Source organism: Pseudopipra pipra, chromosome 2 (genome assembly GCF_036250125.1).
Source record: "Pseudopipra pipra isolate bDixPip1 chromosome 2, bDixPip1.hap1, whole genome shotgun sequence".
Taxonomy (NCBI): domain Eukaryota; kingdom Metazoa; phylum Chordata; class Aves; order Passeriformes; family Pipridae; genus Pseudopipra; species Pseudopipra pipra.
Window position 1 is genome coordinate 40487308 of NC_087550.1, and position 12428 is coordinate 40499735.

General features: G+C 34.9%; 1 protein-coding gene across 7 annotated transcripts in view; it reads left to right on the forward strand.

Moving 5' to 3' along the window:
- CNTN5 (contactin 5) overlaps positions 1 to 12428 on the forward strand; it is a 605150-nt gene that overhangs the window by 455268 nt on the left and 137454 nt on the right. For all 7 annotated transcript variants that reach the window (XM_064645131.1, XM_064645132.1, XM_064645133.1 and 4 more), the window contains one exon: positions 9536 to 9638. In XM_064645131.1, the coding sequence (XP_064501201.1) occupies positions 9536 to 9638 (103 nt within the window). The remainder of the gene's footprint in view (positions 1 to 9535; positions 9639 to 12428) is intronic.

Here is a 12428-nt window from a genome sequence, read left to right on the forward strand (position 1 = left end):
AGCTATCAAACAGCACACAAAAGTTAAACCACGCTATTTTGTAAAGCATTTAACCTAAAAAAAGGTATAGAGAAAACCACCTGGGATGGTCTTTCGACAATATAAAAGGGCTGAACCCAGGAGAGTATTACAGGAAGAAAACTGGGGAAGGTTTGGAAAAGATTCCAGGATTCAGTGTAGAAAAAGAACTATTCCACTGTGAAAGTTTTCTTGAATTTAGTCTGCTTTAAAGGAGTTTTAATTGCTAAGTTTTTCCACTAGTTTACAGAAACACTCTCTGCTGGAAATGAAGTTGTTGCTTTTAATAGCTAAAGTATTTCAAGATTCTAGATGTATCATCTTGCACATCCGCACTCGTGTTTTTTCTTTCGCTTCTTCTCCTGATGATTTATGGAACCTGCACAAAGGAAAGAGTTAATTGATCCATACACAGAGTATACAAACCATAAAATAAATGAACTTGAGAAAAAATATTCCTCTAAATTCAACTCAGGATTAGGAAAGATGTTGCATCAAACTGCAACTCTTAAGATTTCAGACCGAAATGTGTTGGTAATATTTTAATTAATTTGCACAAATTAATTAAAATTTGTGCAAATTGAGAATGAAAATAACATTTACACTTGTGAATGGTTTCAGATTATTAAGAATGGTCATACTGAATGTTATTCATCTTACTGTCTCAGGATCTTAGATACAAATTCACAAGTGACTGCTGCTTTGCAGTCGTGGAGCACAGCGCTGTCAGTTTGGAATTCTTGTCAACATAGCGAAATAATTTGATTGTGAACAGCAGGAGTTTTGCTCAAAGTTAGAACTACAGTAAATTTATAACAGAATGATTTGTTACTGTTGGGTCTAAACCAATGGATATTTCAATAGTTGTTGCTAAAGGAGGAGAAATATTATTGTTACTTTGATCTTTCATATTGAGGAAATAATAAGTACTTGTATTTGAATGGTTATATGAGGAGTCTCAACTGCAAAACACTTCTTATTTAGGAACTTTTTTCCATTTTATTACATACCATGAATATTAGAGAAACACTACTTCATGTAGTAGTGTTCTAATTGATCAGAAACAAAGCAAATACTCTCTCTGGATACCACAACAGTTTTGACACTTTTGGCACATAGCTGGAAAGGGGATATTTTGTTTTCATCTTGTAAAGAATCATGCAGGATTCAAGAAAAAAAAATGAAAGTTAAGGCCATATTTGAAGAGCTAACAATTATGTCATCTATTACAGGAGAAATTAGGTTCTTCAAGAACTGTGAACATGCCATCAGGAAGATAATTAGAAACCCCATGAAAATTAGATCCTCCTCCTAATCATTTAGTTAAATAGTATTTTACAGGTTTTTTAATATCTTTTGTGAGCTTATCCTGGGTGAACATCAGGGAATTGGAAAAGAGGAACAGTAAACATTGGCCAGTGATGCCTGAAAGGAAGTGAAGCCACAGATTTCTTTTTCCAAATTCAACATGATCTCCTCTCCTTTAAAAACAAAATGTAACAAAAAACTCCCAGTGATAGTTCTTTGGGGTTTTGTTGACTTATATACTTAGGCCTCTCAATCAAGTTGATATATTATCTAGTGTAGTGAGTACTGATTTTTCTTGATATGCATGGCTGCTCAGAAAAAATTATCTATATACACAGTTGGTGAAAATGTTCAGGTTTTCATGTTTCCATACAACTATATATGCACAAATCTTCATACTGGAAAGTTGTATACCACCCATTCAGATGCCCCCACTCATCTCTGAATGTTCAAAGAGTAAGTTTGGTTTTGCCCAATAGCCAAATTCAGATGTGCTGAATTTAGAAGAAGAGCTTAGATGCCACTTTACATCTATATGGGAAATTTGATGGATTGAAGTCTAGGTTCTGATTCAGTAAAGACTTTTCTACGTAGACAGAGACAGCAGCCTTGGTCATAGCTACTGCTTCCAAACATTTTCAAATACAGGTAAACAGAGACCTCTGCAGCCAAATCTTTACACCAGAAATTTTGGCCTCTCATTTGAAAAACTAGAGAAAATACCATTGTTTCTCTTGTTGCTTATTCTGAGACTACCTCATTGCTCTTGTGCCTTTAGGGTATGGCCACAGTTCTCATTATTTGAACCATAACACACCCACTTTCAATTGAAAATGAAGTGTTTTCAGTTTTATTCAATGTTTAAGAGAGGTAGGAAACTATTCTGTATATATGACTTACATACATGACATTTTACTAGTTATAAATAATGAAATATTATTAAGATAGTAATGCTATTTCTAGAAAGGACTTTCTAGACAAAGTTTAGAGTGTAACTGCTGAACTGGTGAAATAGAGTACAATTAAAAGATGGATTTTAAAGTGGGAACAGGAAAGTTTTGTTTAAACTTTAGTTCATTTTTTTTCACTTGAATCTGACCTTTTTTTACCTTTATTGCCCTACACTTTACCTTTATTGCTCTATTTACACTATATTCATTATGATTTTTGTTCCAGAAACTTAATTACTACATTTTATTTGATATTAGGATATATTCCAATAAAGACCTCTTTTCATCCAGTGATGTGTAAAAGGATTTGCTTTCTAATGTATGAAAACATCAGAGCCCTGTAGTATTCAGTGCATTGCAGAATGCAATTTCACATGAGCTTCTTTAGGGCTTCTCAAATGGTAAATTTGTAGCTCAAAACTTAGAAGAAGTGGAAGGAATGCTGTGGACAGTTATCTTAAAACAACCACTCCCACAGTTAATTTTTAGAGATTTACACCAGGCACTGGGCCTTCCATTTAGAATAAGATTAATAGCAGATGAGTCAATAAATTCTTCCCAGTGCATTGAAAATCTCTGCTGCAGTCGATATAATGGTGGGTATCATCATTATACTTGAATTAATTCAGTTTTGCTGTCAATTTACTGTCATTGTAAATGTATGTATTCAGGGCTCTCTTTCCAAATAAATATCTGGAGACATTTAATGGTGCTGGTCTTCAGGGAAAATGCTAAATATTCATTTGTCACAAAAAGACCCACACTATTGTGCTGGTTTAAAGGTAAAAAGACCTTTCCCAAATCTTCCTTCGCGAAGACTGGTCATACATTGATGAGAGAAGAAACTATACGTGATCATTTCTGCATTATTTTCTTACTCAAAATTTTCTTGAGTTTGGATACATATTCACATAACAGATCATCATTACAATGTGGTAGGAAACTCAACTTCTCATTTGCAAAATTATTAGGGAATTCTTATGCAGCAGGACAAATTCATCACTCTTGAAGGGGTTTCCCACAAATTACAAGGAACATTCAAACCAGTAAGAATCCCAAATAATTTTGTTATTATAGCACTGTCCAGGCTGAAAAAACCCTAGATTAACTATTCTATACTATCTGATTAAGACTTCACCCAAAGCTCTCAAACAGTCTTAATCATTGAATGGGGGGTTGTATCATTTGCTTACAAAATAATGATGAGTATCAATCCATGCCTAATCCTTCTCCTGAGTACAGGAAATATTTGACTTTCATTTTATCCCTAGAACTCTGATGATGTTTAGCCAGGAATCTTATAACCTTATCTAGCTACTGTCTTAAATGTCTAGTAGCCACTTATTCAAGTATTTCCTGTAACCTGTTCCACTGAAAATTAGGTTCCAAAGGAAGTTAAAGAGCTATTAGTTAAACAGTTTAAAACAAACCCAAACCATTTTAGATGAAATGATTTAAGGAGCCATCATGTTCTGGGAGATTCAAGAGGGTAGTTAAAATCTGGAAGATTATTGAAAAAGAAGTGTTAGCCTTTACACAGCCAGAGTAATACGATGTGTCATGATTTCTCAGCAATCTGATTTTTTTCCCCCATGAAGGAAAAAATTCTTATTGTATGGATACAGTCATAGGTTCACATTTTTTCTATGCTCTTCATCTAAGGTTGTAAAAGTCATGGAGTGGCAGGCTAGATGAAGAGGTAGAGTAGTCCTTTTCAAAGTGGTAATGTCTGATATTCTCTTTGTAGCTCTTTCCCTTGTTCTTAGCTAAAAGGATGGAAAACCAGGAACTGATCTTACTACTTTATTCCATTCACCATTTCCATTAAATGGTCCACAGGGGGTAATATAAAGAATTTTAGCTGTAGTAATATCTATAACTGCTTGAAAATTGCATCTATTCCTGTGATATCTGAGCCTCTCACAATCAGTATTTGTCACATTATTATGTCATCTCTATTTTTTTCATAGAAAAATTAAATGCAGACATTATAGCTTAGGTTTGTAGGACACTGAATAGCAGAGATTTGAACTCAAGTCACAGATTTACAGCAAAGTTGGAGGAACAACTTATTAAATGAAACCACTTATTAAAAATAAACCTGATTTTCTGATTTTTTTTTTTTACTAGAGTTGGAGAACAGTTACTTTGTGATAACTGCATTCTTCTAAAAATATCTGAAGGAGAGAATAGGGAAATCACCTCTTCTATAAAAATTGAGCTCCCTTTCTGCCTGTGTGACTAACAAGCCACTGATTCTAACAAGTTCAAATTGTGCTTTTTCCTGGGATATGTTCAGTCATTTGAATCTGTATTTTCTTTGGTAATCAGAGACAGAACAGGAGGATTATTAATTTTTAAACCTTCCATAGCCAAGGAAGACCCTGGCTGAAAGGGCAGAGACCCAGACACTGGGAAATGTTAGATGGAATGATGCATTTCAGAGTAAACACTAGGGATAAGATTTACTTAAACAAACAGGAAAGTTTGGCTTTTAAATCCTTTTTTAATCCCAGACAAAATTTCAGGATCTGGTAAACTAGATCTATTTTGAAGCTGTGTGTTTTACACCAATCACTTTCATACCCAGATCTGAACTCTGATGAAAGACACAGCTTGTAAAGCAGAGAGTGTGTAAAGTAAGCAATTAGCCCAAGAAATACTGAATTGTGGAGGTCAGCTGTTGAAAGGTAAAAGATTGTCGGAAAGGAGCCATTTTCATGCGAAGGCAGAGCATGGCAGCATTGAGAATGGCATTGCATTGCTCTATAGTGCTCAGACCATGTGAGCTCTGTGATTTGTTAACCACTTGAAAATCGTATATTATGTTTTTATTCTGTGCTGATCAATTTTATTTCTTGTTGTATTTCATGTTTGATAACTGGAAATAAAAAATGACTGAGAGGATTTTTTATGGCCTTAAACAAACCTCTGAAAGAGAATTATGTATATAAGCCTGAGAGAGATTGATTCTAGTGCGTATAACTCAAAGCTTCAATATTTCTTAAAAGTTCAAGTTCCTTTTAGCATCTGATACAAATGAACAAAAACATTTATGAAAATGCAAATGTGGTCACATTACTGACTCATAGTGACCAAAACAGACGCTGGAAAGACAAAGACCCTGGAGGTATCACTGACATAGCAAAGCAATTATAGTGTAATGTGAGAAGGCGAGGCCTTGATAATTCCCTTAATGGCTGTGCAACTGCAATGGCCTCCATAGTCTCAAAGATCATAAATAATAATGATGAAAAACATCCCTTTGCAACAATAGACTTTTGTTTCCTAATTTTCATTGTGACACCAAGCAATTGCTCTGTAATTTTTATATATTTGCTGCCAGTTGCTGCAGGCGCGTCATGTGCTATTGCAGCAATAACCCAGAAGAACAAGACATGGTATAAAGCATTAGTAGATCAGCGTATCATTAAGAACAGGAAATAATGGCATGACTTGCAAAGAGCATTTGGTACATGTACAAATTGCATTTACTGAAGGGAGTTACTGTAAGCTAAAAACATAAGATCTGAAAGATAATATTGTCCCTCAGATGGGTACAGACTTACTGTATTATTTTAAATGCAAGAATAATTTAATCCTATTTTAAGTTGCATTTTTATTCAGGACTAAAAAAGTCAAATGTTAAATAGTATATGACAACTCAATAGAATTATTTTCCAGAAGAAAATCTCACACAAAAGCAAAAACATCCCTTTTTAAATTAACTGAAGCACAAAACCTTTCAGTGAGTATGAACAGCGACAAGATGTCAGAGATTTAAAAGGAACACCTCAGGAATATAAGGCTGTACTATAAAACATAAATGAACTATTTTCAGTAGTGTTCACTACAAGGGGACCTAGGAAGGTTCTCCTATCAAGACTGAAGTTCTCATAATTGGAGTTTCAATAGAAGAAATTTTAGAAAAAATATTGACATTACAAATACTAACAAATCACGAAGTTCAGACTTCTGCATAGAAGGAAGCAGAATGTACTATTTTCCTTCACTGAGTCTCAGGACTAGGAGGAGGGTAAGTAGAAAAGGTGCTTTTTTTCGAAAAAGGGACTCCTAGGAACGTCTGAGGAGCTTACTTACTGAGTCAGAGAGTACTTCTGACTTCTGTATGAAGTGTGTTGATAGAAAATACACAGAAAAGTACAATCAGTAGGATTGTACTTATCACATACAGTAGTCTTACTACACAGTCATATATCAAAGACACAGCTTTTAAACAGGGAAGTCTTGCTTCAGTCTGTATATAACTTTCCTGAAGAGTCTGAGAGAATACGAATAGGAACAGTCAAGGTTCTACAGTGAGCTTTCATTTCAAGTAGTTCTTTACAGGTCACTCATCAAAGGCTGTCAAAAAAATTAAATATTCGGAGACACTGAAGGACAGCCCCATTTTTAAATAAAAATTGATTTAAAAATCCACCTGTTATAGGAGTATCTAAACACTTTGAAGAACTGAGAGATTGTCAGTCAAGCCACAGAATACTTTTCTGGGATTTCACCATTCCACACAAAAACTATATGGAAACAAAAGAAACTGAGAGGTAGAGAAGATTGTTGATATAAAATCATTCAGAATAGTTAAAACAAAAACTAATCCCGGAGAGCTGCGGAACGATATTGTGATAATAGAAACAGAGTGAAGAGGCAATAAGGTCACCCACTGCAAATTTATATAACACCTAAACCTAAAAATATACCTTTATTAGATATTATCAGTAAAGAGATTAGACTGCCACTGTGGATGAACATCAGCTCAAGTGCAAAGCAGCAAACAGAAATGAATTGTGAGAAAAGTGATAAGGAACAAACAAAAAAAAAATCCCAAGGAGAAAAAAAGTGTGACAGAAAGATCTACAGCCTCACTATTGTTGTGCAGTTCTCAACTTCACATCTCTAAATGACAGAATGGAATTTGAAATGTTGCAACCTGGGCACTAGAAATGTTTGCAAGTTTATCAAAGATTCATTGCAAGGAAGGATTAACTGTCTGGGTGTTTTTGATTTGTAAAAGACACATCTAGAAGGGGATATGACAGATATAAACTATGTAATTGGTCACAGAATCACAGAATATGCTGAGTTGGAAGGGACCCATAAGGATCATCGAGTCCAACTCTTAGGCCTGCACAGGATCATCTGCAAGAGTGACACCACGTGCCTGAGAGTATCATCCAAATGCCTCTTGAACTCTAGGGGGGCTTGGTTCTGTGACCACTTCCCTGGGGAACCTGTTCCAGTGCCCAACCACCCTCTGGGTGAAGAACCTTTTCCTGATATCCAACCTAAACCTCCCCTGACACAACTTCAGGCCATTCCCTTGAGTCAGAAACTAATATTCATAATCATAAAAGGAATACATGAAACAGTAAAAGAAGTCACAAAGAGTGTAACTAAACTATGAAATTTATGGACATAGTACAAGCAATCCATAATTTTTTTATGACAGATTAGACTAACAATCATTTCAGCCTAGGCCAAGGTAAAATTTAATTGAATACAATTTGGTTGATGCTATGAATTTATTTTAATACCCTGGACACAGATTTTAATTTCCTTTTCTTTCTACCAGAAATAAAAAAAAAAAAAAAAGCCTTTTTATCTTTAATGACAGAATTGGTTCAAAATTTGCCTTTTCATACAGGGGACAGTATTTCTTCACAAGTTCACAAAGCAATGTCAAAGCATTGATTTAGTCATGTTTTTGAGGAAAATGGGTCACTACTGCTAGCACATGTAATATCGCAGGATTACGTGTTTTTAAAAGAAGTCTGTTGCTACTTATAAAACCACATTATTTATGGAATCACATTATTTGAAATAAAAGCATTTTATGTTTTCTGCTTCTGTCATTTGATTCACGTATCAGACACATATAGATTTTCTTATCAAATTTAAGCTCATAATAAAATGTTTAAATTCATATATGTTCAGACATTCTCTCAGAACCATGCTGTAGGAGCCTGTGGAACAGGAGGAAAAGGAGAGTACAGCCCCACAGGAAAATCCTAAGCCCCATAAGGAACATTTGAAGGGCTAGAAGTATCTGTTTTACCATTTTGGTCTTACATATTATTTTTTCCTTTTATAGGTTGTGGGTTGTTTTCCATCTCTCTCTGTCAGTCTAGTCTTCTCTCAGCTATAAATCTCATATTCCTCTACTTCCATGCTCCTTCTTATGCCCCTTTCTTTTCTCTTTCTTGCATAAGAAAGTTATGTCTTTTGTCTCCTTCCTTTTCATCTCTTTTTCCTATTTACTTACTTTAGAATTATTTGGAAAATCTTGACTGATTTTTACAGATTCAGATTGGACTTATCTTGTTGCTACTTTGTCAACAAGTCAGATTTTATTCAGTTTTCCTAATCTGAAAATCTGAACAATTCTTTCTTTGTTTAATATAGCTTTTTGTTCCTGAGTATTGCCTACCCCCTTAGCCCAACTTCAGTCTAACCAAACACAGCTGTTAGAGTCATATTCTTCTCCTGCCATGCTGATTATGACATTTGGTACAAGTTGCATCAAATACAAACCTCTCACCTTGTCTTATAAAAGAGACCTCCATTTCCCTACTCATTTCTCATTTCCTAAAATCTTGTGATTCTCCAAGGCTGTCAGTCACCCCACAGCAAATTCCAGATAATTCTATTGATTTCCATGTTTATATTTTGCACATCCCTGAATGTTTTTCAAGTTGTATCTTACAGTACTTAGTGTGTTGTCCTGATAAAAAGAATCATCTCCCAAATTAAAAGGGTTGTTGAAAATGACATAACTGAATTTTGAATGTCTGCATATCTGTGTTTGTATCTGTGTACGCAAACGCTTTTACAGAATTTAAGGGGATTTTTTGCTGAGCTTGGAAAGTCCTCAGTCAAACGCAGCATGATATGTTGATTTATTTTCCATAATTTCTGTTGTGTTGGTAATCAAAGATTTGGTCTATGAAAATTCTCACTTTTCTGTTGATTGCCCACTTTAGTCTTTCAAAGCTTAAATATTAACTTGTGTTTGAAGAAAAATAAATCTTTTTTCTTAAGCTCACTGTTTTGCTCCTGGTAACCCTGAAGAGCATTTCAGAATATATATACTGGACCTGAGCACAGCATATCACATCAAACGAGGCTATCTCCATCAATTACCAGCTTTACTGCTGGGCAGATTCAAAAGCAAGCCACAGGGTTTTTCTGTAATAGTGGAAAACTCATGTTATTTCATATTTTAAACATTCCTTATGTTCCAGGTGTCATGGGGGAATATGAACCAAAAATTGAAGTCCATTTTCCTTACACAGTTACAGCTGCAAAGGGATCTACTGTTAAGATGGAGTGTTTTGCACTTGGCAAGTAAGTACAGATTCTTTCATAATTAAACATCACTGTTTATTAAGATGAGACATGCCTAATTTGTGATTTCATTATTGTACTGGATTTCATTTTCACAGACAGTCCTTACTGCACTCTCAAAACAACCAACTGACTAAGCAGCTAATTATGAACTCCCTGCCCAGCCATTTCTGTGGACAGGAATTCATTCAAATTAAAAGACTCTCTGTCAAAATGAAAAGTAATGTTCTCATAAACAAAAAGAGTAATTTTTTTTGTTGCAAATTTTACCAGACTCACATCCATTTATTCACTGTGATACTACAAATCAGTAAGTTAGAGTTTATTCTGTCAAAATGTTTATTTGGAGAATAAACAGAGATTCATAGAGTTGTTTCCCCTCCCCTCAAATGCATAGCTTACATGTGAAGCTAGGAACACCGTGTCTTAAATACATCCTAACACACTTTGGGGCAGTGCCTATTCTCTAGCTTCTACCTGAACTAATGACACTACTAGAGAACATGTGCTTACTATTTACATCAAGGAGGTTTTTATAGCTTTATTGATAAATGGGTTTAGGGAGAAACAGGTTTGAGCAACTGAAACTACTTCTATGTAGCATTCAGATTACAGAATATAGGACAAAATTGATGATATTTCAGTTTTGTGGTGTTAGTTATTATTAGTTATAATTATTTACTTACTATTAGTTACTATTATCATTGTTCCCAAGAATAAGATCAGCAAGGGTAGTATACAGCCAGATAGAACTAAGAGGCAATTCTAGCCATTCAAAGAAATGATTCTTTCTTCTTCACATATATATGTTGCTAACAGCAGTTCCATCAGTGATGTTTCTCTACAGACATATAAAAAATGTAATGGGAAGAGTTTTTTCCAAAACACTCCATCAAATTCTGTGTGGTGTGTTGAAATAAATCTCATTGTACTGAATTCTTTTCAGTTTCTCTTTACAAAGGTGTTCCTTTTGGATATCTTGCCCCCTACCCTCTGAAGTTATACTGATAAATATAAATAAATCCTGCTTGCTTTTATAGTTCATACCTTATCAAGACACATATAGGTTTCTTACAACCTGGCCTTCACTAAGAAATAGAGGAATTATTTGTGTTTACAACTCCTGTGAAGGAACTTCACAAAACAATTAGTCTGAGAAATACTGTATCTTACATACCAATTATTTTTACTTTACCTAAGTAGCAACAAAACAGAAGAAGTTAGGAGTTTTTAGACAATATTCTGTTTTCCTGACAATGATGACTCCAGCGTGCTCAGCAGGTTTAGTTTTCCAGACGAACCTTGCAAATCCTGCCTCTACCACCTGAGAGGACTTTTTAAATGTTTTTATAGTCATTTTGACCTTCATGTGTCACTGGTCACTAGATTTTTCTGTTTATACTTTTCTCCTAACAGTTCTTATTTACTGACTGGATGATATATGTCTTAAACTCGTTCCCTTCTTGCCAGTTTTTCCTGTTTGACCAACATCCAGATGCTCTCACTGAGCAGGTCAACAGAAAGAATACATAAATAATTACAGAGAAATTCTGACAAGGTATTTTAGTTGTATCTGTTTACAGATACAGAACTTTAGTGAAGTTGGTGGAGAAACAGGACATAGCCAAAACAGCCCAAAAAAAAGCTGGGAGACCATAGCTTGCATACAGGGAGCCATTAGACATTGATAGCAGCTTACGCAAATTCATTCCCAACATAAATGTAAGCAGTAGTTTAGAAAGCAAATGTGAAGCAAGAAGTTCTGTACAGTAAAACAAAAGTCTTACTTTTTATATAATAAAGATAAGGAAAGAGATACATGAGAGAGAACAGAAAATGGAGAGATTCCCCAAAATGCTGAAATAAGTGAGGAAAAGGGCTGTTCTGTAGAGACAGATGGTTCCAGACTCTCTCCTGTCAGAAACATTGCCAAGTCAATAGTTGGCAGTGAGGCCTTTTTAGACTCTTGGCTATGGCTGAAGCAATAACCAACATATTACTTCTTATTTTCCTCATTTTGCTGGAATTAAATTGCAGTTGCTGACAGATTACAAGTCAGCTGTCACTTTCCAGTGAAAAGGAGGTATGACACATTGTCCTTTGCAACCATCAGTGACAGGCAAGAAACAGCTATTGATACCTTCCATCTTCCACACCCTGAGATTTAGTAAACTCTCTCAAAAAGAATCAGTCACTATTCAAACAGGAAGGTCAAGGTTGACAGGAAAGGCTTCAATCAGCTTATTTACTCATTCTAATTTGGTGTTAACCTTTAATAAACAAAAAACAAACAAACAAAAAAAACCCAACCAAACCAAACCAACCAACCAAACAAAAAACCCCCCCAAAAAAACAAAACAAAAAAGCCCAAACATCTGAATGAGCAAGGATTTTAAGGTTATCTAATAAGATAGTTGACCCCATTTGCTGCTATTGTAATGGGCAGCTACTTTTACCATGCACATTCCTTGTCTTCTTTTTCCAGCCATTAATGCACAATCAAATCAGCTGAATTGAAATTGCTTTCAACCTGATATGGTAATTACATGAATGACATTTCAGGCACCATTTGAAACCTGGAGGCTGAGGTGGGAGGAAAAATGCATCAAATTTCCTATTCATTTTCAATTTTTATCCCCATTTCTTATTCCTGATGGCTTTTCTTGTTACACTGCCATTGGTCCCCATTACTAAACTGAATCAATAACTAATTTTTTCCTTCTTTATTTAGCATTCTGAGACTTAGTGTTTTGAATTCTTATTGTAAATAACACAGAAGTTATTACAGTC